Genomic DNA, 27,707 nt, shown 5'->3' on the forward strand with positions numbered 1-27,707 from the left:
CGTATTTTGAAGTGAAATCACATAAAGACCAAAGCTCAGTCCTGCGCTTCGTTGCTGCACCAGCTCTGCAGGCTGGTTTGTCATTTGCACATTAGTATGCTACGTCAGCTCTGCTTTATTTACCGCTGCAGTGTGGCACTTAGTTGGATCCAATCCGTTTCCCCTGTAGTGCCGCTCCACGTAATGGTGCAGCCGTGGGTTTGAGGGGCGAATAGAGGACGATTTGTTTGCAGCATGTTTGCATTTCATCTCTATAATCAGAGTCACTCGTGCGAGCTGCAGCATCTTGATGACTCCAGAGAGGGGGGAAATGCAGTTATAAACATATTCCCTCATTAGGCGCTGATGGTTATGGAGGCGACGTGGAATTCCAGATTCCAGTTCCAGTTGTCGAGCGCCACTCTGTGGCCATGCGTGGTACTACAGGTAGGTCTGAAACAAAGGGGTGCACTAGGAAGTGACCAGCCTTTGTTGACATAGAGTTCTAAGCTGTACAGTCAGACAACTGTTTGTGTATAATAAACTATCCAGACTACAACAGTGTGATGAACTGAAGGGGTCATGACACATAACACAGAGATGGAATAAGAGATGATTCTTACATTCTAAACATACATACATATAGATTGTACTGTAAATTAAAAGAAGAACAGCACAACGTGACTTATGAAGGAACAGCTCTGATGCTCTTTGGAGCAGATTGGAATCGATTGTCCAAGTTTTTTGAACTCTTTCCAGACCAGGCCAGAAAATCAAATACGAGTCTCACTTATCATGGAGGATTAGGGCCGTCATAAAAAATGTCTTAAGTTTAAGGTCAACAACCTGGTGAAACATATTTATGTTGAAAATTATTGGAAAAAGCTTTATATTAAAAACAACCCAATTCATGTAAAATGTGGATTAACAATTTTATTCTCAGCAGGTTGGACAGGGTTAGAAGAGTGTGGATCCGTCAGGGATGTCTGACTTTATGACTGGACTGTTAACACTTTATCTAGTGAACAAATCACACAGCTGTCCACGCATTAGAATAATATTTTAATAAATAAATTGCAGCATCACACTGGAAAAAAAAACTCATGTACATTGTGTGACGGCCCCGATCATTGTATAAACTCAACAAGTTGTGTTCTAGACAAATACACACAAATCAAATGGTATTAAAAAACTGCTTCTGCATAAACAAAGAGCCAAGTCGCTGGTTCCGGAGCTGTTTACAGACAGAGTTACGCGCTGGGTGACACCGGTTGGAATCTATTGCCCATAAACCTCTGATTATTACACCTCCTACTGTATAGTCGACACGCTGACGACTGATTAGCAGCATTTGCTTTTCAAATTTGGTTTATTGAGCAGTTAATCTGTTACTGCCCATAAGAAGTCACTGACATTCACTGTGCTGCGCTGAGACGATCAAAACCACTGAGATGTCTGATGGTTGGCTGGGAAATAAGGGTCACGAACTAATGGTCATAGTCTTATACAGTAAGTTCTTTGTTTAATTTGTGGATATGAAAACAAACACAGCTTCTGGACAAAACTCTGCAGTATACGTTAACATCTTGTGCTAATTTGCCCGTGGATCGGACCTTTAAGCTGGGATTCGGCTCACGCTCATCTCCTACCGCTCACTCCAGATGAGGCTCTGTGAGCCTTAGCTGTCAATCAGATGGGAGGCGGGTTCACTCTGAACAGGCTGACGGTCCAGACACACGTGTATTTTAGAGTCTCCAGTCATTTTAGCAGTATGTGTTTGGAAGAATCAAGGAGACCTGGAGAAAAAACTGCAACCGCCACACAGAACGACACCTGGACCACGCTGGTACCGAACCCAGAACCTTCTGACTGTACAGAATAAAACTCTGTCTATAAACGGCTCCAGCTGTGTCTGTACACGCCCGTCATCACACTGTCACGTCATTGCAGAAGGGTGTGATTGCTGTCTGACACCGGGCCGGGTCAGACCCAGTTCAGTCCACCGTTGACGGGAACCCAGAGAAGAAGAACACGGACTCACTGACGGCCTGGCTGCAGCTCTGCTGCCTCACGCATGGATGCATCGCGCATCCTTCCTCCCGTCTGTGACCTTTATTGTTGGTTTAGTAGAACTAAATGCCCGCATGCTTTGTGTTGACTGCTCTTTGTTCTTCATTCTCTCCCTGCAAAGTGCAGACTACTCGAAGAAAGAGAGGAAGGAACTAAAACAAAAGGCCGAGTGAGGACGGATTGAACGACACTTCAAACATGCAGTGTCTGCAGGTCAAACCCCACGTGTGGGTTCGTCGTTAGCTCACGGAGACCTCTCCGTGTGGAGAGTCTGAGGCTGAGATGGGACAGAACCAGATGCGAGTGCCTCCTACTTGAGCTGCAGGCCTCAGGCTCCAGGTGTGACGGGTCCAGCGCAGGCTTTGACCTCCGGCTTCAAAGGGTTTAGAATAAAGAAAGTGAATCGAAACATGGAGGTGACATGTAAAGATTTTTTACTTATGAGTCAGATTCCCAAAACAGAACATTTCCCATAACTCATTACTTTCATTAGACTCCTGCACATTTCAAACATGTGCTAAACCTTGTGACATCATCAGGATTATTATTTATTATTACTATTGTTTTTGGAAAACAGAGTCACACTCATCATTACAGGTAGAAGTGGTGGAACGCCTGTAGTAGCTCTGTTGAAATACCCACTTAATGCATATGGTTTCATTTCTGTTGCAAGCGTGACCTTCAAAATTCAAATCCCACACAATGTTTGTATCGATGCAGATGCAGAGTGTGTGACAGATGCTGATAAAATGTGAGGGGGGGGGGTGGAATCAGCGTGACAGGGCTGCGAGGGTGACTCCTCGTCTCCATCCAGTGGGAGCCTGTCTCTTAGCGTATCGACTTTGTGTCCATCGCTCTGTGGACTTGGGGGGGTTTTACCCTCGGACTGAGCGTCTAAACAGCCGTTCTGGGTAACGGCGATGCTCTGATGGAGCGTGTGTATAAGGCTTTCTGATTAACATGCAAAAGCAGCAGTGTTGATTCTTTCCTCTTTGGCTTGTCTCTGTGCTGTCTAAGCAGAACCTCACCCTGGATGACGACAGAAAATCAAGGAGGTGACGAATGGTCGGCCTTGAACGTACAGTCTTGACTTAAAAAGAAGCACAAAACAGTTTTATTTGCTTGTTCATTGGAATATGTCTCAACTCCTAAACAGATAATATATGTGTGCCAACTAATGCGGGTTGAGACGTCCAGACAACAACCACTGATGTATAACGTGTGTGTATCCAGATATGAGCTTGAATCCTTAATGTAGACTGGATGTTTCATCGTGTCTGAGTCTAATTCATGGACAGACACTCATTCTAATCGTACCCTGTGATCAGAACATTTCTACTAACATCTGACACTGCTTCATTAGAGGGAAAACTACAGTAAGTCAGCCCTGTTATTTGGACAATCCTTCGAGTTGTAGGAGGTTTAATGAAGAAGCAATGAAACAAAGGATGAGGTGATGCACTCTAACAAAACTACCGTTCTTTTATTTTGAAATGTAGTAGTTGCTGTCACACTTGGAAGGTGGGTCTAGAATATAATCGTAATGAAGAGAAGCAGGAGCCTGTGTTGGACCGAAGGCCTGCCCCGTGGGTTTAGCTCTGGCTGTGACCTGTGTCACGTGGCCACCAGGTGGCACTGTGAGTCCGCGGGACACCAGCTGCGGTCGTACATTCCATCATCTCGGTCCCCGCGGGCGAACTTTGATTGCGGCCTTGAAAAGTTTCATTTGGAGTATAAAATCCCACGTGTGCCAGCTGAATGGCGGGATCATACAATACGAGCTGCAGAGGTTCATTCAGACTGATGTTCGACAGGCCCGACAAACAAAAGCACTGATTTGGTTTCGTTTGCTTGTCGCGGGGAGAATCCACGGGCGCCGGCGCTCGGCGGCGGCAGCGGCGCGTGCTGCTGCCTGCAGAGGGACTGCTCGCCTGGTCCACATCCCGGCTGGGACCTTAGCCCCCATGAGGGGCACCACGCGCGGTAACTGACGAGCACAGGTATAAATAAGTACAGGCATTCATTCTCCCACCAACAATTCAGCAAACAAACAGAAAACAAACGCCGGGTTCCATTCCACGCGGTTCAAGCCCTCCTTTCAGAGGACGCGCGGATGTAAGTAGTGCACGTCTGCGCGGGGATAAGGTTCCTCATCCAGAGCGAGTCCCCTGGCAGCGCGGGCTCACGGCAGCCCGGCCGAAGGCTGCGGGGGCGCCGCTCGGCCCGGCGTCCGGCGGGAGAAGACGCGGCACGGCGGCGCGCGGTCACACGCTGCTGGTGCGCTCCGCGGAGGCGGGGCCGTAGCTCAGCAGCGACAGCTCCTGCTCCGCCTCCGTCTCGGAGAGCGCGCCCGCGTTCAGGCAGTCGCTCAGGCTCTGCGACACCGTTCCGACCTGCGTCCCGTCGTCCGTGGTGTCCTCCGGGTCCACCGCCAGCCGCCCGTTGTCCCCCCTGCCGCCGTTGCGGCAGTTGCTGTTGCGGTCCACCCCCGCTTTGCCGTGGCCGCCCGTCAGCAGCGGGGTGACGGTGTGCGACGGGCACGGCGGCGGCACCAGGAGCATTTTGCTGTTGTGTCCGGCCGCGTTGGCCCCGAAGTTGTAGCGGCAGCGGATGTACCTGGAGAAGGCCCTCCGGTAGGTCTTGTTGAAGAGCGTGTAGACCAGGGGGTTGACCCCCGACGAGATGTAGCCCACCCACACGAAGACGTTGAGCAGGTCGTGGAGCACCGAGACGTTACAGGACTCGTGGCACAGCACGAAGGTGACGTTGGTGATGAAGAAGGGGCACCACATGACGAGGAAGAGGAAGAAGACGATCCCCAGAACCTGAGGGACGCGAGCAGAGGAATGAACAAAACAGGGAGGCAGGAGGAGCTAGAGCATCATGATTAGATGGTGTTGTGGTTCTATGGCTGCAGATTTACTCTGTCTCGTCTGCCTCGATTCAGTGAAGGTACCAGGCTAATGTAAAACAGAGAACGCTGACTTCTGCCAGACATTCACCTACAAGCTTTGAGTCCCAGAATGTGCTTGGCGTTCGAAAGCAGTCAGAAACGGCTGCTTGAGGCTGTGTTCTGTGCGGCTGCTGATGCTGATGCTGATGTGGCTTGTTCAGGTGCGGAGCTTCCCGTTGGTGCCCGCCCCCCCCGGCCCCGCCCCCTCTCTCTCACCTTGGACGCCCGCTTCTCGTTCTTTATGGCCTGCATCATGCCCCGCCGGCCGTGGCAGCCCGAGGAGTCGCTGCGGCCCGGCCCGGCGGCCGGCGAGCTGAGCTGGGATGCCGCCTCGGAGCTGGGGAGGATGCTGATGCTGTCGGACGCGGAGGCGCTGAGCAGCAGGCCGGGCTCGGCTCCCTTCAGGCAGCTCAGGGTGTTCCTCCGGCTCTGGGGGGGCGGCGGGTTCAGCTCTGTGGGAGGGCCACAGGAGAACGCATCTGTACACACTTGACTGATACAGTGATCGGGAATACAAATAGACACGCGTGCTGTTGTTTAGCATTAACCAGCCGTAGCATGCATCATTAAAGGGACTTGGCGTCTAATAATCCTCCCAGGACCACGACCAGTAAAAGCTTGTCTGCGCCGCGTTAACAAGGCTGCTGACATTTTGCAGAGAGGACGACGGGGGAAGAGGTTAAACGCAACAACAAGGCCTGGTTGGCGCCGTCCTGTTTGGGCCGACGGAGGTGACAGACGGGTGCAGGCCGGCGCTTGATGCTCCGCTTGGAATCAGGGACTGGTCGACGAAGCGATTGGTCCATTATCATCGTTTTTGAAGCTTCATATTCATTGTAAGAGTGTTTCACTGGCACATCCGTGCTGTTTTGTATCAATCATCCATCACACTATGCGCAAGTGCCTACCAAGTACATGTACTGCATTTTATATATTCAACAACAACCTCTCCAACAAATAGACTCTTTCCATTATCACTAGCTTGTCCTAGATTCACCTTGCGATGCGTTTTATCATCTGTTCCACTGCATCCTCTCTAAGAATTGATGCAGAGCTCCACGCAAAGTCAGAGGTTTGGGTCTCAGTGGGCCCAAGCTGAGGGCAATGCGGTATATAAGACCGGAACAATGCTACACTTGTTTGCCAGACTGACATTTTCTTATAACTTATGGCTTTAATATACTTCACGTCCCACCGTCTAATAAGGGCTGCGTGTTCTGTGGATTCAACTGCAGCTAATAAATCAAGAGCTGAGTTTAATAAGCCAGATAATATACTTCATTATCATCATTAGCTTGCTTAGCTGTCTCCGTGCATGAAGTCAGTCAAACTGCTAGATTTCCACCCAGTGACTGATCACGTTGATGAGGCAGCTCAGCATCAGATGCAGACGTCCTGCTGCGCTCGAAGCCGCTCTGCCTGCAGCCAGGGTGCAGGTGGAGCCTCCACGCTATCGCACGCCCAGCCAGCAGAGCAGCTTGATGAGCTTCTCGACTTACAGTCAATGTGATGTGCAATGGCTTTGTGTTCTTGCTGGGAGAGAACAAAGCCACGTGTCTGTTATGCAATCCAAGCTGCTGATGCTTTATGTGCGAGTGGCTGTTCGGTGTCCAGAGGAGTCAAACAAGCGGCTAAAGGCTGACGGAGCGTTCACCTTCCGAGTCCGGAGGAGCCAGCGTGATCTGAGGAACGTGGAAGCCGCTGGGCAGAGGCTGCAGCTTGTTCGTCATTGCTGGTGTGTGCAAAGGCTGCTGGGAGGAAGTCTTAGCCTCGTAAAGGAAGACAGAGGCCTGCCTCTGGAGCACCTGCGGAGGAGGAGGACAGACGCAAACAGGGTGTGAAGCAGAAACGCCGCTTTACGCAGCGCGAGGGACGAGGGCGGACGTCTACCTGAATGGTGAGGCAGTACGTCACCACCATTATGACCAGTGGGATGAAGAAGGCCACAAAGGAGCCGATCAGCATGAAGCGCTCTTCGTTGAGGACACAGCTGCCGTCAACAAACACCTTGTCCTTATTGAGAAGGCCGATGACTGGGATGGGCATGGACACGCCTGCAGAGAGGGGAGAGGGGAAGCATCACGTTCCATGCTGTGTAATAATTTAATCATTACTTTAATTGTAATGAACATAAATGGAGCAGATTATGGTGGCATGAATTAAACATGCCTTTTGGACTTCTTAGTGTGTTTGGTTAAAGGGAGTTCATCGGATTATACCGGCCCCTTGGACTCCGTTAGAGACACCCCCGATAAAAGGCTGAGGTGAGAACGAGCCTGTGGAGGCCGAGCTGACGTTCTGACCTGCTATGATACCGCCGGCTAATGATGCGCCGCTCTGTTTCAGAGAGGAAAGAGAGAGGAGCACTTTTAGCTTTAAAGCTCCCAAGCCGCTGGCAACAGGAACATTTAGACAAGTGAGGACGTCTGAGTCGCCTGTGAGCTCTGTCACGGCCGCAGCGCAGCCTGAATAATTCATTTAACTGCTTTCTCTCGCACAGCTGGCGACCAGACCAATATCACATCACATTTTCCCCCCATCCACCCCCCCACACGCTCCCACCGCCTCAGCGGTGGATATATTATGGTAAGGAGGAGAATCCATTCGTTTGTCGTTTGGGGGGACCCACCCCTGACCACCGTGGTGCTGTTTACAATGTGACTTTTAAAAGTCACAAGTCCTACTTCACGCTGGGCTGTTTCAACTATTCTCAAGATGCAGCATATTCCAGTCCCTCGGGTGATAATCGTTATCTGCTCACGCCACAGCCGCTCGCCCGCTCAGTAAACATGCACAGGGAGGCGGTGAGCAGCCTCTCTGTGGCAGATCGCAGCGCCGCCGAGCTGCTGGAGGAAGATTACTGCACCAGCAGAGGCAGAGCGGCCGAGCCATCGGGGTGTGAACCGCTCTCCAAATGTCTCCACCAGCGAAGGTTCTCAGGGAACTAAAGGAAATCGGGTTCACGCACAGAAACATCCCATCCAAAATCAAAAGCATGAGAGCAGGACAAATGTTAGCAGCTCTGTATATACATGCTAATCTGACGTGGCTCCTCCCACTCCTGAGGGCATGCGGGTTAATTAATTCTAATTAGACTCTGTAGCACACATGCATAATTGTTTCTCAAGGTGTGGACCTGTGATAGACTGGCGTCCTGTCCATACTGTGCCCCTCCTGTCAGCCAGTGACAGCTGGGATTGTCTCCAGCTCTCCTGTCATAGCAGGATAAGGGTGGATATTAACAGTTGTCTTATAGGACTAGGGATAAACCAAAGCGTTCAAATATTCAAGATCATCCATCCATTCATCATAATATCACCTAATCTGTCAACACAGGCCCATCACTTTTATGGTGGACGTACCTATGCCTGCATGCATGGCAGTAGCTTGGGTGGGAGCGACCTGAGGCCAGCACACTTCCTGTACAGCCAGACTGCTGTTGTGTTGGGTGTTTCCTGGCTAATCCTTCAGCATTGATTACTGTAAGCTCTCTTAAACCCCAATCACAGCAGCGTGTAGCGGTGCAGAACCTTTGCAGGGGTCAAAGAAACGCCTGAAGGGAAACGCGGGGGGGATGATCTTATAATTCAAAAGCAGCCGGTTGTGAAGGACTGCGGAGGAAGTGAAAGTCCGTGTGTTGTCCAGAGGTGTCCGTCATCTTGAGCTGTAGCATCAGTAAAACAACTTCAGAGAGAATGTGTGTGGGTTTAATTCAGGCAACATGTGTCTCACAGTGATATGCATCAAACAGACCGGCCCCTGCAGTTAATGGATGGATTATAGATAGGAAAGGATATGAAAATAGATGAATGATACAAGTTTCAGTGTTTCATTTAGTTTTCCATTAATCTGCAATTTCAATTTTAAATTCTATTGCAATTATTAATTACAGCAATTTAAATATATTAAGATTCATCTTAGATTACAACATCATTAAAGTGCCAGCTCTCCTCACTCAACTCAACTCATCTCCTGCACCGGCTTTATTTGTGTGAGGGTCAGAGACACTGCAGCCAATCCCAGCTGTTGTTTGGGACCCTCATGGACCCTGGACCGGTCGCTGGTCCATCACAGGGTCTGACAACATGTGATGTGTTTGGACTTTAGTAGTAGTAACTTTTTAAGAATCAGTGTCCAAATGCTCCAAAACAACCATCAGAGAAGCATCTGACTCGAACAAAACACAGATGTTCCACTCTGTATTATAATCTTACTGACAACAGCACTTCTGACAATTATACTGTAGTACTGAAATGCCTGAAATGTGCGCGAGTGCAATTAACTGTGGCTGAAACAGACGGAGGTAATTCGTGCGTGTCCACTGCTCAGCATTTCAAATCTGTCTTCACTAGATGGACACTTCACGTTAGCTGAGTGTAGCTGCATCCGTTTCAAGTGGTCCAAAGAGGAAACGGGAGAGCAGCAAGCCGCAACTGCAAGCAGGCGGAACCTGGTTTTCTGCGGGTCGTTTCCTTGCAAATCCTTCAGCACGGATCACTCTGAGCGCTCTTGGACCTCCGTCACGGCTAAATGTTGTGATGCGCAGCCTCTCGAGGGGTCAAAGAAATGGCCACACACAAAAAAGGGGGATTTCTCCTGATTTAAGAGCAGCTGGTTTTGAAGGATGGCCGGGACTAAAGCAACACTCCACCTGGTATCAGAGGGTCTTCATCATCTCCTGTGAATGCAGCTTTCATGGAGTGAGAACCCCTTTAGACATACAGTTTATCTTAGTGTTGGTGAGTCCGGCTTTCTGAACACGGACCTGCTGCGCCTACTGCATGTCTGCATTTACAAACGAGCACTTGGTCAGACAGCCATTAGTCAGGACCATTAGAGTGAAGCTCTCACATGGCGCTGGACTCGGCACCACACGGCTCCTTCTAGATAAACTCACATTTGTGTGTCCAAGATCTTCGCCCGCCATGTTTGGTGAATGGACGTCAAGCATGAGCAGCTTCATCATTTCCTTTGTGCCGTGAGACAATAGAGTCCATCAACCGAGTGCTTCAGAGTCAAGAGTTTTATTAGTATGGAAATAGTCTTTTGTGGCGGCAGCTTGAATACAGTACTTCGGCATTTCAATTATGTGGATGATGCATATTTAAAATGAGCCTGCAATTAGAACATTTACATAATTCTGTGTTTTCATGTATGTCTATGACGTAACGAAGGCCATCCACAGCCACAGGGTTGTTTAATACGTACTTTACTTTGCTAACTGATGCAGAAGGTTCCGTTCTATGAAGTCTGATTATAGTCAACCTAAACATATGTTGTTTCTGGAAGTACCTTCACATGCAGACAATCAAACCAAATTGGGTTTATGGCTAATACAATGACCTTGCATGAGCCAAATGAGCCTTAGGCTAATGATGGCTCAGTGTGTGTGTGTGAGTGTTTGTGTGTGTGTGTGTGTGTGTGTGTGTGTGTGTGTGTGTGTGTGTGTGTGTGTGTGTGTGTGACTGGACAGGAAGCCAGAGGTGAAACACACAAGAAGAAGAGGGCAGAGTGAAACGTGAGAAGAATCATCTTGACACTTTCCACAGAGAGAAGCGTCAACTTACCTCAACTCTCTCACACACACACGCACACGCACGCACGCACGCACGCACGCCACGCACGCCACGCACGCACACAAACACACACACACACACACACACACACAATTAAAGGCTGAAAGGCTCAGATAAGAGGGAATATACGAAACGTCACTTAGCAAAACGTTGCATCGTGGCTTGTTATATAAATTGACTATGAAAGGCCCTGTAGGGATTGGAAGAAATATATGATGCAAATCACTTCCTACTTCAACAATGAGCTGCCGCTGCGCTTTGAGCGTCAACAAACTCACAATGTTCCCAAGGTTCCCAAAGTGAGAAAGTCTGTTGATTGGCCGCTTTCACAAAACGCCAGGGGATCATAAAACACCCCCAAATTTAATAATAGTCATTAAATGACCAGCGCTCTGTTTTGGTCTGTTGCTGGTGGGCAACAGCATTAAAATAACTCCAATATAACAACACCCACCCAGCGTCATGATGAACAAAGAGGAGATCAACACCTGTGACAGAGTGGCGGGGAACATGTCGGCAGTAAAGGTTTATGCTACTGTACCAACAGAGAATGATCAGGCAACAGGTGAGTTCAGTACAACTACAGGATCAGCTACAGTAGCGTGAACACAACACATTCATCATGCAGCGTATCTTCTGACCTATAGATATGGTCCAGACCGCTGCGATCTTCATCATGGCTTTGGTTCTGGAGTTGAAGCGGCTGTGCTCTATTGGGTTGCGGATGGCGACGTATCGGTCCAGGGAGATGGCGCACAGGTGCATGATGGAGGCGGTGGAGAACAGGACGTCCAAGTAGATCCAGATGGGACACAGAGCGTTGGGAAGAGGCCAAACGTAGTCTGAGGAGAGAGGAAACGGAGAATGTGGACGGTTGCGATACAAGTGGCTCATTGGCGATCGCTGGAGCTAATTCCGTTGACTTTAAAGCAGCGGTTAAGAACATCATCAGGGTCAGCAGAGTAGCAAGACTTCATATGCTGCGTGGAGAGGCTGACTAAACTTTAATTAATTAGAGCACATCAAAGCACAGCACATTTTACAGGCACTAAATTCAGCAGTTCCCCTGATGAATCAGGTTCAGGGAAAAGTTAATATGGTGGCTTAGGATTACTGCATGGAGGTGTTTACATGAGCACGTTCACAGCCAGAGAGAATTACTTATGATTAGAATGTTACTTTGAATGCTGCTATTGTTTAAAATACAGTACTTTGCCTCAGTAATAAGGTTGACAATCGAATGTCGAGAGGAAATGGATTCAATGCAGCGTTCAAAGGAATAAGTGACTGCTATCAGTTACAATAAAATAGAGTTAATGTACAGTACAGGCCACATGTGTAAGACATCCAGAACAGGTCTTATAGCAACCGCTGAGCCTTTCACATGACTTCGAAGACACAACACATTGTTTCCAACTCTCTTGCACCCTTGTTTATCAGATATCTTCATCCTTAGAGCTTTCCACACCAAGAAATGAGTAGGCGAGAATTTGTCGTCAGCTTGAAATCCTTCTTGGATCAAAGTCTTTGTGTATTAGATGAACAAAATGTTCTGGTGAGGAGCCTGAGACGGCATACGGCCTCCACATCTCTGCTTTCGAAAAGGCCTGCAGCTTTTATTTTTAGCTTGGACCCAAGTTCTTTATTTATTCTGACACGCTGATTTAACAAACGCAGAAGCACCACTATTCAGTACAGACTTGACCCAGCTTCAAATCCAACCGTCCGACTCACTTTGACCTAAGAACCAATAAGGGCGGCGGCCCGACATGACAGACTGAGGCAGACATCAGGTGCAATCGGCAGTTTATGAACCTGGAAATGAATATTTTTTGTTGATCCCTGAGGACGGGATCCTTCCTTTCTTGCTCCTGCTCCACAGGGAGGGTCGAGGGCCGGAGCCCGTGACAGCACAATATGCTGTGGAGCTGTTAGGGAATGTGCGTCTTGCCTCAGTGCTCTGCAGCACCAACAGGCCGGGCCACGGGAACAGAACCCGCCTCTGTTGTCTCAGCACGCGGACAGCGTGAGGCCGGCACAGTGACTAACAGGCCCAGAGAGACGCACGTCTGCAGGTTAAGCTTTGCATGAACTGGGGTAAATGAGTTAGTTTGATTGACAGGCGCGCTGCCTAGCACAGTGGAATGAAATCCTGCGAGCGTTCCCACCAGCCGGGTCCTGCTTCCATTCATATCGTGAAGGAGAATAAACTGGATCTGCTGCAAACAGATGCATCTCCACAAATCTTGGTCTTGAACCAAATTGACGATGCTGCACTGTACACTAACACCAGACCAGACTTATGTTTATTTGAAGCTAAGCAATGTTTTATATCCAGCTGTGTCAGTTTTTTTGTAAAAAAAAAAAAAAAAGGGCTTCTGCTGCTTCTCTGTGCCTTTTTTTCGCCTGTGGCTATTTACTGTCCTTCCTTCATGGAGAACAGGAAGCACGGCAAAGCAAACACACGCATCTATCATTTCACCTCGCAGTCGTAGGACATGTGGAGTGAATCACGTGTGTGTGTGTGTGTGTGTGTGTGTGAGTGTGTGGGTGTATGTGCCGAGTAGGAGGCCGATTGCGTAACTTTCAGAGGTCAAACATTTATTGGGGGCTCTGCATGACACATAGGCTACACACACACACACACACACACACACACACACACACACACACACACACACACACACACACACACACACACACACACACACACACACACACACAGGTGTTATGCAGCTGAATATGACACATACAGTACAGTTAAACGTCATAAGTGCAGCTACAGTAATACCAGAATAAAATATTTGCCTAAAGATTGGGTATAAATGACTGTGCAACCAGTACTTAAAGAGTAAGTTCAATCACTGGTGACGTTACCGTTTGCAGCCTGGCCTCAAACTGCTTTAGCAAAGCATGTGACATTTATTCCTAATGGATCAAATGAATCATTCAGACCAAACACCCAGTGGGACAGTTTTAGGATTGGGCCAAACTGAGGCCAGTGAACTGTACGGACAGTATCTGTTAGGAGGCGGTAGCTTTAGCTTCTTGTTAGCTTCAGTTTTTAGCTTCAGTTTTTCTAATTTGCAAAACTTAAAACCGCACCTGTCCAATCTATGACTCCATTTTAGTCAGGCCCGGGGTTGTTGTTTTGACACCTGCCGATCATAGTTTACATTAAACCAAAGCCACCAGATTAAAGCAGCAGGTGGTGCCTTTGACTGACTAGTGTAATCACGGACTTCACGGCTCACCCAGGCTGAGAACTGCTTGTAATGTAGGAGGGAATTCAAATAATACAGCAAATGGATACTACGTTAAAAGTATAAAACTTATTCTGGTTCCAGGAAATGATTATGATAAAATTCGTCTTAATGTTGGTGAATCAGTTTACAAGACTGTTTGTGTGACAGGAAGATGCACGGCTGCACATTAGCACACGGATGAAAAGAGTTACCTGAGATTTAGGTGGAAGCAGTTATGGAATAAATAGTAATGTTCTTAAGATAGGTCCATGTGAAAGATGCAACACCTGAAGCTCATCTTTACATCCTGGAAAGACAATGGCTTCAAATCAGTTCCAAAGACATTCTGTTTGTTTTAAATTGTAACTGAAGAAATACTGACAAGCCCAGAAGTAGTAGCCAGTGTAAGTTAAATGCCTCTTGCTGTTTTCATACACATTTGGGTTAAAGGGTGGCAGTAAACTATCAACCAACCCACAATTTATTGCACCATCCCTCTCCCGCTCTCATTGTATTTCACATTACAGTCCCTCTGTTGGTGATAAGTTGGCTTTCCTTTTCAATTTATTCACAATGAGATGATCTATCCACAGTTCAGGGAGACTTCCAATACCATTGTGTGTTATACATGTGCGTATTCTTCCAATTAGGGCTCCACACGCACAGACAGCAATGAGCAATAGCTTTGTTTGCATTGGCCTGGAAGGCCACATCCTTTTAGGCTGTCTTAGCATTGGACTGTAGATTCTGAAGTGTGTGTGTGTGTGTGGTGTGTGTGTGTGTGCGTGCGTGTACGTGTGTGTGTGTGTGTCCGCCTCCTACTTGCTTCCGCTCACATTTTCAAACATCCAGCCTCCGTTCTACCACGTTAAACATTTGTCCCCTTCACATTGTTGATGCCTCCGTTAGTCAGTTTTTTTGTTTGTCACACCTGCAAATATGAGAAAATTCCTCACTTCATATATTATCAGTGTTTTTTTTTTAACACTTATATCCTTATTCACAGCGCAAACAAAGAGCCAAGGAAGGAAAGTAGCCACATGGATCCAAATGACACCTTTATGGCCAAGGTAACATTTAGATACAGTAAACTGTCAGTTTTTTAAATTTCCTGTTACTGTCAGAGCTCAGATGGCAATTTATTCATCATGTGCCTTTGTGCGTCTGAGTTTTGAGCACAGCGAAAGAGAAAGTCCTTTGCTCATTATGCAGGATTGAAAACGAGTTGGGATTTACACCACAATTACGTCTTCTGAGGAGCTAAGCAGCAGAAATCCACCGTTTAGTCACTGAGCGTTTTACACGCTGCCTGATGCCTTGTCTAGTTGTCTGCATTTTAATAGGCTGCGTATTAGATGAGTGAATGTCTGCAAGAAGGAATCACGTTCTGGATTCTCTAGTCTCTAGTCTGGGTTCAGGAACCAGCTTTCTCTGGACGCCTTCAGCTGCGGCTTGTGTCTTTCTGCCTTCATTATTGTCAGTGTGAAACTGCGACAGGTCCATATTACAACACTGCCTCCCCCATGTTGGACACATGACATTGCTCCTTTAGGGTCATTAATAATCTCATTCCAGAACATTCAAGGCTTTTTTGCTCTTTTTCTTATTCTAACAAGACTTTCCTGAGCCACTAGATTTGAGCACTTTCAATGTTGTTAACTTCACAAGTGACTGTAAAAGCTGACCTGACGACCGGTGCCGTCTCTCTGCAGGACAGACTTGTTTTTCTACGTAGATGATATAACACTGTCAAGGTCTATGAAGAGGGAATCATGACGGTTTCCTTTTTTTCTGACAATATTAGACTTAATCAGCATGATTATAAACAATTCAGTCCAAAGAACATGTAGTGCTTCATTACGAGATCTGTTGTTCTGCAGCTAGAAAAAGGCAGTCGGTGTGTGAGTGTGTGTTGCCGTTCCAATTAGACAAATTCAAACTAGCCAAGACTCGTGTGCCAGCAGATTGTGTGTGTGTGTGTGTGTGTGTGTGTGTGTGTGTGTGTGAGTACAGCTCAAGTGTATGCACATCTAAATTTGTTAAATTACCATTCAAATCATATTTCATTATAACTGTCATCATCATCATTAGCATAATTAGCATAATCATAATCATTGTCATCATCACTGTTACCACAGTTGGAATGATTTACTGTTTATTTAAATTGTCTGACAACATCTTATAACGCGCCCGTGTTTGCATCTTTGATCATCCATTGATGTAAATCATTAAATGTTACGTTTAGGTTAAGGCTGGGTGAGCGGTGTGATGGGTGTCGGCCTTCTAGAAATAACACACGGCAGTGTCGTCTGAATTGACGAAAACGTGTGTGTGTGTGTGTGTGTGTGTGTGTGTGTGTGTGTGTGTGTGTGTGTGTGTGTGTGTGTGTCTGGTCTGTGACTCAGCCGGCCGATAGGAATCGATGCAGTCAAGTAGCCCAGTCTGATGGATAACACTGCACGTATGGATCCAGACTCCAGTCAAGTGTGTGCGTGTGTGTGTGTGTGTGTGTGTGTGTGTGTGTGTGTGTGTGTGTGCGTCGGCTGGGACGGGCATTCCTCCGCAGCTGTGTGTCCCAACGACGCGCTGCGATGTGATCGTGCAGACGTTCGCGAGCCGCAGCCAGACAGGCCGTGCGCTTGTCAGCGTGTGTGTTTGTTTGTGCGAAACATTGATTACTGCAGCGAGCAATCAGCAGCGGCAGCCGCGGCTACCAGACAGACACCGAGTTAGCGAGCGAGTGTGTCCATTGACCATGCACAGCCCATTAAGCAGCAATCAGCCGTCCCTGTCCTGCTTAGTATTCCTGAATGATGCCTGACAGCGACGGAGCGCAAAATGAATGCAGCAAGTTTGACCAAGTAGTGCTGAGGTACAAAAGGGCTGCGAGCACAAATGAATGCAGACAGTGGATGCAGGACAGACGCACTCCCTGCTGCACGATTACATATTTAACTGCTGCTTCCATTTAGAAGCTTTTTGTTTACAATGAGTCTGAGAAACAAAAAGAGTGCGTTAGACATCAGCTCCAGCCAGAATAAGAAATAATCAAATAACAAGCTCTTCCCGAGTTGACATTGTGGGTTTAACAGATTGAGCAGTCTAGCAGTATGAGGATCAGTATATCATGATTATCATTATTAATATTTAACAAATACAAACTACAACTTTCACTGAGGATGACTGTGCCTGTTTTCTACCGATTCATGCTGTAAACACACACTCAGATACATGTTTTCTATACTGCATATTGATCTGTATTGAATCTCCAGTTCATCTAGTCAGCCTTAACCACTGTGTTACCCCTTCATTCTCTCAGACAATGTCACTGAACCATTATTGGTGGCTACACATCAAACAAGCCCCAACTTTTACTTTATTTGCTTGTCTGCAGCCCGACGCCAGAATTACTGTATGGATTCTCTCGCTGTCATGTAAATGACCTGCGCTGACTTTTCGGAATCTGCTCTTGACAAGTGTCACACTGGTAAAATGAAACATTCTCCTCTTTCTGGAATTTTTTTTGTTCCTTTCTTGGAAGACAGCTGCGGTTTGGATTAAAGGTCAAGCTCCAGAATGTGAAGCTCTGTAACAGATTTTCTCACTGTCTGCTGCGCCATCAGTTCTTTTACAGGTACACACTATACGAAGCTCTCCTTTGCAGCGCGTAGCGACGTTGGATGAGTCACTGAATTCAGGGTGTTTACTCAACACTGAACAGTAACTGAGCGCACAGCCTGATATGTAACCTGCCATCTTATTAAGCTAATGTGTGTGTTGATGCAGAATCCTGGCACCGATACTGTAAGCAAGAAGAGCAGTCAGGAGCCTACTGCGATATTGCAATTATCAGGATGGCATCCGCTGAATCGGTCGCAAAATATCAATGCGCTGCGTCGCAGACAGGCAGTAATCATTGCGATAATTGCAGCGAGAAATGTTTTAAAATAATGACAGGGCGCATGTGACAGTGCGCTGGAAAAGCTGGTGAGTGGGAGGGCACTCAAGGAGACGTCTGGGGAGTGAGAGCCCTTTGGTGGTTAGACTGAAACACAGGCCAATGTAAAGGAATCAGGTGGAATAATCTGATGTTTGTTCGTCTTATCTCCCTTCTTGTGCTTCACGCCTCAGGAAGCGCACACTTAGCGTTGCCACGGCTGATGGGCATGAGAAGCGTTTAAGCTGGTGCACGGGAGACAAAACGTTTGGAACAAGACGAGGGCAGCCTGACAGCTCGAGCAGCTTGAAAGGATGTAGCCAAATCTAGACTGTCTTCAGTCTGTGGTCATGTCCATTTGTGAGTTTTGGGAGGATGTGCTGTGAGGTGGAGGTAAAAACGGGCTTAGGTCTGACTTCCTGGACTAATGACAACAACATTTAATGCTACTTGGCAGCTGAGAGCAAACTAACGCTGAGCTTTAAGCTCTAATTGGGGTTTGAGTGCTTTGCAGTTTCACGACTTACCATAAAGGATGTTAATAAGGGAGATGGGCATGACCAGGATGCCGACCAGCATGTCCGCCACGGCCAGAGACCTCAGGAAGAAGTTGGTGGCGTTCTGAAGTTTCTTCTCCAACGACACGGCCAGAATCACCAGGATGTTGCCACCTATCGTGAGTGCTATGATGATGAGGATGAGCAGCGCAGGCCAGTTCTTCTCTGTAATCGCTGTGCTGTTCACAGACTTGTGGGTTGTATTTTCCAGAAAAAAGCTCTCCGTTGACAGGGTTTGGTTCAGGTCTATGGGGCCGTTGCTCGGCCAAGCCATCCGACTACCAGCCTCCAGAGACGAGGTGGTGGTACCAAAACCACCGAGGAGAACCCTCGCCGGACCCCTCATCACAAAGACCGAGCCTTACCCTGGTGGAGGTTGAAACAGCATAGACTTCCTGGTCAGCAGGAGGAAGAACAACGTAGATTGCTAGATTTAACGAGCATCAGGGTTATTTTTTGAGTTTTAAAGCATGCCTTGGATTCTTAAGCAGGAGGCGAGCATTAGGACAGTGGAAGCCATCAAACAGGGAGCGACCTGCTGTATGGAGAATGACGGAGGATGGGGAGGAGCTAGCTACAGGAGTTCTGGAGTTTATTCCGTATTCCCATGAAGTCGTGGTGGCAGAAAACATGTTTGCGAGTGCAAAATCTCCCATTTCCGGCCAATAACTTGTTGGCAATGAGCTGTCCTGCGCTGCGGCCGCCTCCTGATGTGTTCAACATGGCCGCATGGTCCACATCCATGGCTGGTGTCTGCTGCCTCCTGCTCCTCTCAGAGAATTAGCTTGTTTGTCTTAGTTAATCTCACTGGTGAGGCTGGAGGCGTTCAAGAGGCTTCGCCGTCTTTCAGGTCAGTGTTAAGGTCCTATCAGGTTGATCTGCACAGGAAAACAGGAGATCAGGTTACTCAAACCCACTCATCTTTACATCACTCTGAGATTACTGTACTATTGCAAAGTGATCATTGTGTCTTCCAGTAGGTTTCTGAAGGAGTGTGGTCATTCTGACCAGCACCACAGCTTCTTAATGGCTGCTTGACTCAATCTGACCTCAACCTTTGCGTCAGTCTCAATTAAACTAATTAGTTTTCCATCATCCACTACTTCTTTCAGAAGATCACTGCACTGACTTCCAATAACCTTAAGCGGTTTCATCCAAGCAACAGCTTTGGTGTCTGCACCCTCGCATCCTGGCGGGCGTGTGCTGGATGCGCCCCACTATTGGCTGTCCTCTTCAGTTAACCTCAGCGCTCAGGCAGCTTGGTGATTTAGCACCTCATAAATGTTTTCAAGGATAGGTGGAAGAGGCAGTGTGTGCGTGTTGAATGGAGGAGTGTGGCGGAGCGCGTAGGTGCGATAGAGGAAGTGAAAATCACACCGTAGCGCTCTGAGGGACAGAGGTGGGCATATTGTGAGAGATTGTGTGGCTGATACGATATTGCGTTACCTGCATACGTTTGCTTTCTGTGGCTAAAACAATTGATGTAGAGGTTTAAGCAATGTCTCCAGATTCAGGCTGGGATGTTTTCTTGCATTCTTAGTATCCTCTCAGAGAACTTCTCACGTAAGCTAAAAAGTTCCTCACCAGGAACAACTTGGGAAACTTCTCAGGGCAACTCAGAGCCAGAAACCTTTGTGTCACTGTAACAATGTGGTGGGACCAGGATGCTGGGTACGGTACAATGCATTGTATACTTATGCAAATTGAACTTAAAAGATTGTGGAAACCTGTAAAACACAATGAAATGTGTGGGCGCATGTTTAAGAATGAAGAATAAGCTTGAGCGTGTGGTGGAGATCAAATCGGAGCACATCTCCAGACGGATGTGGGCCTCCAGCAGAGCCGGATCAGTGGGCGCTGAGCCTATTACGACAGGAAGTGTTACAGTATGGGAGCCTGATGTGTGCGTGTGTATTTTAGTCAGCGCTATAAGCAGAATAATAAAATGTCTGTGTTTGTATTCCGCCGCTCCATGTGGGCGTGTTAATATTTGCATTGTTTAATGTGAATCGCTTGTATCTGGATGCGTGAGCGTGTACATTTGTCTCTGTTTTGCTATTGTTTGTTTAAATGTCTATGCATATATTAGGTGTGAATATGTGCAAACACAATAACTCATTTCCTTCCTTCATCTGTGTGTGGGCAGATACGATGTGTGTATATATGCAACATGTACAAACCTTCAAACAAAAACTGCTTATAAGATGTTTTTGCACCTTTTTGTAAAACAGCCCAAAACGTTTAATCTTTTAAAATAATTAATGCGACTCTTCTGCTGATTTGCAGCATCTGTAATATTAATATTAGCTGTTCTGTTTCTTGCCAAGCTTAAGGGATCAATATCCCTTGTGTGTCTGAGCAATAGTTCATCAGTGCGTCCAGTGTTGCTGTGCAGCATTTGTGCTGGTTGGCATCTGTGGTTTTACGTGTCACTCATTCTGTTCGTTGTCCTTTTCATGGGCATTTGAGGCCCACAGCTGAAGCTCATAGCAGGAAATAAAGGAACACTTAAGCCTAAAATATGCAAGGTGTGGATGTAAAATGAATCACAGCCTTGTATCACCATCAACAGGATGCGTCACTGTTACATAGGATAGCGAACACAATGTGTTTTTCTGCTTGAATGCATGAAGTAAAACATGATTCCTGCTTCTCCTTTTAAGCTGCTTTCCTCGTTTTTCATCATTCGTATTGCAACTCCAACAATACTTTTAACCACAGCGATGCTTCCATTCAGCCTTTCGCTGGGCCTCAGTTCAAGCGCTACCACCTAAGTCTGAAAAAAACAAGATAAATCTCTCCAAAACCGGACTTTCTATAGTCAGACGCATCTGTAAATTCAGCAGATTAGAGGAGGCTGTGAAGCACGTTTTCTATCAGGACTTATTGATTATTTGTCTTGGCCATGTCGGAACTCTGTGCAACATAAAATCGGTTAAACAGTGGGTTCTGAAAACTAAGGCCACTGACATCTAAAAGGTTTGGGCTGGAACATGAAATGAAAGAAGGCTGAGGGTGTAAATGTGTGGGCATTTCCGTAGGAATGTGATGACATCACCTCTGCACTGCTCCGTCTGCAACAGAACGAAGGCTTCCTCTCAGCAGAGTCCACAGGAAACGCTGCAGGTGAGTTGTTTAAGTGGCCTGATAAGGTGGTTATGCATCACAGGGGAGAAGGCGAGATGAAAGCTGATGGGATGGAGAGCGAAGGACGACGAGCGCGAGGGCCGGGTGAAAATGGGATTAAAGAGATAAAGGTAACGTGATTGGGAGGAGAGGAAACTGACGAAACGCGCAGATGAGGACGCGGAGTTGGGAATTATTAGTCTACCGATGCTCTTTATGCATTTAATCATCTCTTGCTGTTGTTAAACCTGGCATGAAAACACAGTTCATTAGCTCCCGACCACAGATCAGATGCATGCAGCTGGAGACTCGGGGAGGATCACGCAGCCAAAGCCTAGTTAAGGCACAGATGTCGCTTTGCTGCTCACCACAGGGACAAATTGCTGCTGCACTTATGTTTGTTTAAGTAAATTCTGCTCTACAAGATAAAACCGTGTAGGGTGACAGGGGACTGAAAGGGCTTTTCTTCTTATTGACTGCCCTGCAAACAGCACTAACTGCTCTTATTTGCGGGGTCTCTGTTTCACAGCCATAGACACCAACAGCTACAGTATAAAATGACTAAATACCAAGTTCTGGAGCAACAATAAGCTCATTTGTATTTGGCATCAGATCCTTTGTGCTTTTTTCCGTCTCACAGCACAGCTGTTGTGCTGTGATAGCAGATCTGCAGAACAAAAACAGCCTTCGCCACAGAGTTCGGGGTTTTATTGCAGCTAGCATAAATAGTGGAGTTTCTCAAGACTCGAATGGCCAGACCGGAAAGCAGAGCCAGGTAAATGCTCCGCCTCAACAGTTGGGTCACGGTCGCGGCATCACACGATGCTGCAGCGGCGTATCCTTTGCTTTAATGCCAAGACAACAGCAGCGAGAGAGCAAGGGCGCTTGCAGAAAGTGCCGGGCTGCATCGCGAGTGCACCTTTGAAGCTCCTTCAGTCAGAAATATTGAGCCCTTTGAGCTCTGCCAGCGCGATGTGGAGGCGCGCGTGTTTGACAAAGCGCTGAAGGTGCCGGAGGAGAGAGAGAGCGTGTCAAAAGAGACGACGGGGGCAGCGGGCGAGGAGCGGGATTAGAGGAACATCAGCCCCCTTACTTCACGATGCCTTGCAAACCACGGGACTGACCTGTGCTGATGTTTTGGGCTCCCGGCAGCAGGGACCCCTCCTGCTTCCTTTGACCTGTCACTCCACAGCGGCGGAGTGAAGGATCGGCATCATCACTGCCTGCAGAGTCACAGGGAACAAGGGGACGATGACTTCTGATGCTCCTTTGTGGAGCATTTCAGATCCAATCATGACTGAAACCACAGTGACTCCTACACACACACACACACACACACACACACACACACACACACACACACACACACACACACACACACACACACACACCAGCCCAACGTGGAAGCTGACATTTCAGAGCAATATGGTTAAAAGGCATCAACTTTATAATCCGGTTTTGTACTCTAGTTTCTAGTTTCATTCCAACACATGCCTGTCAAGACCTCTGAATGACGGGAGAAGAAGAAAACGTGAATCAGATCTTCCAAAACACCTGAATGCCTTTGAAGGAATCTGTCTCACATTTGCACCTTAGGTGGGATTTAAGGAGCCTTTTCGTGGAGCATTACATTATCACATGATCTAATTACAATACATTCCAAGACCCAGAAGAATGTTTACCGGCCCAGACGGTTAATAGCGAAGAGACATTACTCATCAAAATGTACAAAGGGTGTTTGAATACAGACATGTTCAGATGACAGAGAGAAGCAGCTTTAGGGGAGAAAAAAGCCTTCAGAGAAAAGAGGTTGTGCAACATCACTGCACGTTATATCTGATATAGATTAGCTATCTAGCCTTTTATCCACTACAGCGTGCAGCATTCATTATGCTTTGCAGACTGGCTGTACTGATGCACAACATAATGAAGCGTTGCTGTTGTGCCTTATAAATGGTTTGACATTCTGGAAAACGTCCTGACTCATAGTTAGATAAACGATCGACCATTTCACAGCTTAGTAAATACTTAGTATCACCACCACGTACTCAACTTAGCTTCAACACTAACAACAGAGGAAACTGTTAATAAAATCCAATACAACACACATATATATTATATACATACATACATACATATTTTATATAGCAAACTTAATCCTTTTACACATGTATGAATCCTCTTACATGTAAATACACATATGTAAATTGAAAACATGCTCATTCAAATTTAATTCAGCTGAAAGTGGAATAAAACCCAACATCTACTGAAACAAACCAGACATGTAGTGAGAGAAGAGAGAAAAGGAAGCGCAGAAAAGGCTGAATGTGGCTCCACTGCTGGGTGAAGTAAAGGCCATTAACACAGAGCTGCTGCTGGTCCATATCATCCTGTCGCGTGTGCGTCACAGACAGAGTGAGAGCGATTGTAACCTGAAGATATTTGATCTGTCGACTGCCGTGAAGGATCATGGAGAAGAACGGGTTTGTATCGTGTGCGGTTCCGTCGGTGCAGCGAAGGCTCCACACCGCTGCATGTGAAACCGATAACAAAGACGTTCTTTAAATCAGCGACAACAAACTCGGCTCCTCAGAAAGACAGTGAAATTTGGGCATCGCAGATAGAGAGAGACACAAAAAAGTGGGAAACTCTAGAGAATTATTGGCTTACTATCACAGGGTTTACTATTAAAGAGGAAAACAGGTGGTGGGGACAAGGTTTGAGTCTCCTGAATGCTTCTATTAAAGAGTCTTCCTTCATTGCTGCCCAGTGTTTGCTCAAGGGCGGTTGTTGAGTTTGACCTTAAAATCTGACGTGCTTTGAAATGATCCTTTTGTGATTTGGCCCTATATACTGTAAATAATCTGATTAACTGTGCAAAGATGCACCCGGGGTATACAAGCAGGAAAGTGAATGAAGGACATGAGAAAAAAGGGAAAATGTCAGCCCTCATTCTCCACATGCAAAGTCAATAATGAGGTAATGAAAATAGAATGTTTTTCATTGCTATAATGGCTACTTGTTGAGAAACTCATTATCTTTTTAAAAGGCTACTTGGCAATTAATCAGAAACAGTATCATTAAACCAAGCGAGAGAGGCAAGAGAAGGACAGTGGGACAGACGCCCACTATAACAGGAGAATGAACCACAAAGGGAAGTGAGGCATTATGTGAACGCGAAGCTCAGAAGCACCTTCACGTCGAAAGAGATTAATTAAGCCTCAAATAGAAAGCGACAGACGACAGGTTGCCACTGAACTTTAGAAATGCAAACTGTTTACATGAGCTGGGTTGAATCAAAGAATCGACAAACACCCTTCAAAACACCACCTTTCAATAAGTCTTTAATATAAGTTTAATTGTTTTTGAGCTTTAATGTCAGCTAGTGTGTATCACGTGTGGAGGGGTCGACAGAAAACACTTTCAAGAGAGTTTTAGAAATGTCTAAAACGAAGAAGATTCATTTGGGAGGTTGACTGTTTCATGCCGTCATCATAATTCAACTAATTCAGTCAATTTATTCATAGAGAGAATGACACATTCTGCTTCAGGAAAATGTAAATTCTGGTTTTGCAGTCTTGGGGAAACTGGAATAAATTTGCCGCCTGGCTCTTCTCTCTCACAAATTACAGTTCACAGATGAAATACAGATCGAAGCCTAGAGATATTCTCAAACACTCCTTAGTGGTAGATTTAGAGGCCATCTTTAATTTATGTGATTAACTACAGAGGCAAGAGGCACTGAAGTGATCTATTTGTGCTCAATTTCTACCATCTTCCACATCTAATTTGAAAAACTCAAGTACAGAGAGAGCGGAGTATTCAAAGACTAATGCACAAACAGACCTCACCAGAAAACAATGAGTCCAATATTAGAGATGACCAGAGGCGGACTCCAACACAGAGCCAGAGCCAAATTCACAGCAACAGTAAATTCAAAAGGCGGGTGATCGAGAGTCAAAGGATCTGATTATTGGGTAAACGGGTCCAAAGGGCAAACAGGCTGCAGATGACTGAGGCTACTCTGGCAGAGTGATGGTGGGAGCAGAGATGCTTTTACAGCAGGCTGATTCGGCAACAACAGGCTTTCAAAGCAAATGTCTTAAAACGTGGGGTATTTTGCAACTGCTGAACTGGTATCAACTTTTGATTTGCTTTGCTTAAAAGTGTTTAAGGGACTAAACCAAGGGGAGGAGGGTGTGTATGTGTGTGTGTGCATTCCCCACCGCTGTCAAAAATCCCATTAAAGCACAGTGAATGTGTCAACGCGAACACCACAAGCACAACAACGGCTGACAGTAAAATACAGGCAATCGCAAGGACATTTCGCCATCTCAAAGCAGGTTGTAGGACAAGGCGCGCTTGATTTATGTTGTGCTCAGCCAATGTTCCTCTTAACTAAACAGCCAGAAGAAAGAACAGAGAGTGTAGTTGCTGGTCGCGCCAAGCAAACATTGTTCACAGATGGAGGCTATCAAAACCCAACCCATCTCTGCACTGTCACCAGTTCCAATTCCAGCTACTGCAGGTGAAAAGGAAAAGATAGAGTCACTTTGCATCACTTGCAATATACCAAACGACTGAGACACGTTTGAAAGCCGCCCTGTGAAAACATTAACTCATTTAACTGCTTAAAAGCCAGAAGTCTACAGGAGTTGGTGGAGGCCAAGACAAAGATAAAGGCAGAAATGACGCGACTGGATGCTAACGGCGCTGAAGTGGATGGATATTTACCACTTTGGTGACCTCGAAAAGTAATTTTCTACTAGGTCACTACACAAAATCAACCTGTCATTGTGCGAGCAACAGTGTAAAATGAGAGCGAGCTGGTGGACGAGTTGATTTCACACCGGAGGGAAGGTGCAAAGATAAGAGAGCAGCGAGGTACGAAACTGTGGGAAGGCGCGAGACTGAACGTAAAACACGTCCAAGTCTGGAGCGTGTGTTCGTGAGCGTGTGCTTGTGTGTCATGGTTTGTGTCTTCAAGGTAAATGAGTCTGGTGCCACTTCAATACTCGGGTCAGGTGAGGCGAGGAGTGAAGAGAAGGTCTAAGAACATCACATCAAGCTCCTCTTCGTCCCTAAGTCAAGCTATGAAAGCCTTTGCTGTTACTCTCACTCTCCATTCGTTGGAACCAGTGTCGTATTAAGTACATGTTGGGAGGGATTCTAACCTTTTTTTATTACATGGTGGAAGGTCTATAGCAGCACACAGCAAGCGCTGAGCAGTGAAGGAGTTCCACAACTCTGACCGCGCTGTTTGAGCCGTGCTGGAGGAAAAGGCTCATTTCGCCGCGTCCCCACCGCGGTTTTAGATTTTATGACTTAACCGTCACATACATACTCATAGACAATCCCAACACTGATCCAGCGACATAAACATGAGCTACGATTAAGCCTCGCAGGCAGCTGAAATGGTCTAATTACACAGAATGCGCCTCTGAAAGCCAAATGAAATATTGAACATTTCTGCCTGAAAGAAAACCACACTGAATGAAATTACACAGTGGGTGAGTCTGAACAACAGAGTGTAAAACGGTGAAAGAATTGAATCCAGCGAAACCAATACACATTAAAAAAAGATGGCACAAATTGAGTTTTCCATTCACCCGTGACTCCTCTCATTCATCCACTCGTCTCTATCAAATCATCTAGCGGCGGCAGCGTACTTCTCTGCACCACTGTTTTTCTCTCCTGGTTCAGTTTTTGTGGATATTGAACCTTTTTTCCATCAAGCGGAGGGACACAATATTTAAATAGGCAGAAGTTCACCGGACTTACAACTTGAAACACAATCTGCCAGGTTGGAGCTGTCTTTACTGCCTCCAAGTGGCCCTCGAGACATAAAGGATAATTATAGCGCATTATTGTTTAGTTTCATATTTTTGGCAACGATGACTTTAGGGCTGTGCTATTCAGAGAAATTACTATAAGAAAAAACGCCAGATGGGACGAAAACCAGGAGTCGATCTACCTCGATTCATGGATTTGAACCCAACAACTGGACTTTATTAGATTTACAGTATGCCATGATTGTAACTCGGTGAAAACTTAAACCTCCCTCCAATAACCAGATGACCTTGTGAGCACATGAAAGCATTTTGCAGCAGAATCCAATCCAACAGATGCCTCATGCGCAAAGAAACAAAAACATTGTTACAGCACAATGTACAGATGACGCAGGTCTCGACTTACACAACTTTCAATTCAACCGAAGGTGAGGCGAGACGTCCTTGGCTTTTATTCGTTGGGAATATAATCAGC

At 46.6% G+C, this 27,707-nt stretch overlaps 1 protein-coding gene across 6 annotated transcripts in view; it reads right to left on the minus strand.

Annotated features, from left to right (window-relative positions):
- Positions 1-1,022: 1,022 nt before the first annotated feature.
- Positions 1,023-27,707, minus strand: part of htr2cl1 (5-hydroxytryptamine (serotonin) receptor 2C, G protein-coupled-like 1) — an 86,835-nt gene continuing 60,150 nt past the window's right edge. For 3 of the 6 annotated variants that reach the window (XM_041068965.2, XM_041068970.2, XM_041068967.2), the window contains 5 exons: positions 11,220-11,420; positions 6,893-7,056; positions 6,657-6,807; positions 5,219-5,454; positions 1,023-4,874 (listed from right to left, as the gene is read on the minus strand). In XM_041068965.2, the coding sequence (XP_040924899.1) occupies positions 4,314-4,874; positions 5,219-5,454; positions 6,657-6,807; positions 6,893-7,056; positions 11,220-11,420 (1,313 nt within the window). In that variant the 3' untranslated portion in view covers positions 1,023-4,313. Of the gene's footprint in view, positions 4,875-5,218; positions 5,455-6,656; positions 6,808-6,892; positions 7,057-11,219; positions 11,421-18,287; positions 19,196-22,567; positions 22,667-27,707 lie in introns of all 6 variants that reach the window. The other 3 variants (XM_055506996.1, XM_055506997.1, XM_055506998.1) reach the window with 2 other exon arrangements.

This window comes from Betta splendens, chromosome 2 (assembly GCF_900634795.4).
Source record: "Betta splendens chromosome 2, fBetSpl5.4, whole genome shotgun sequence".
Classification (NCBI taxonomy): Eukaryota; Metazoa; Chordata; class Actinopteri; order Anabantiformes; family Osphronemidae; genus Betta; species Betta splendens.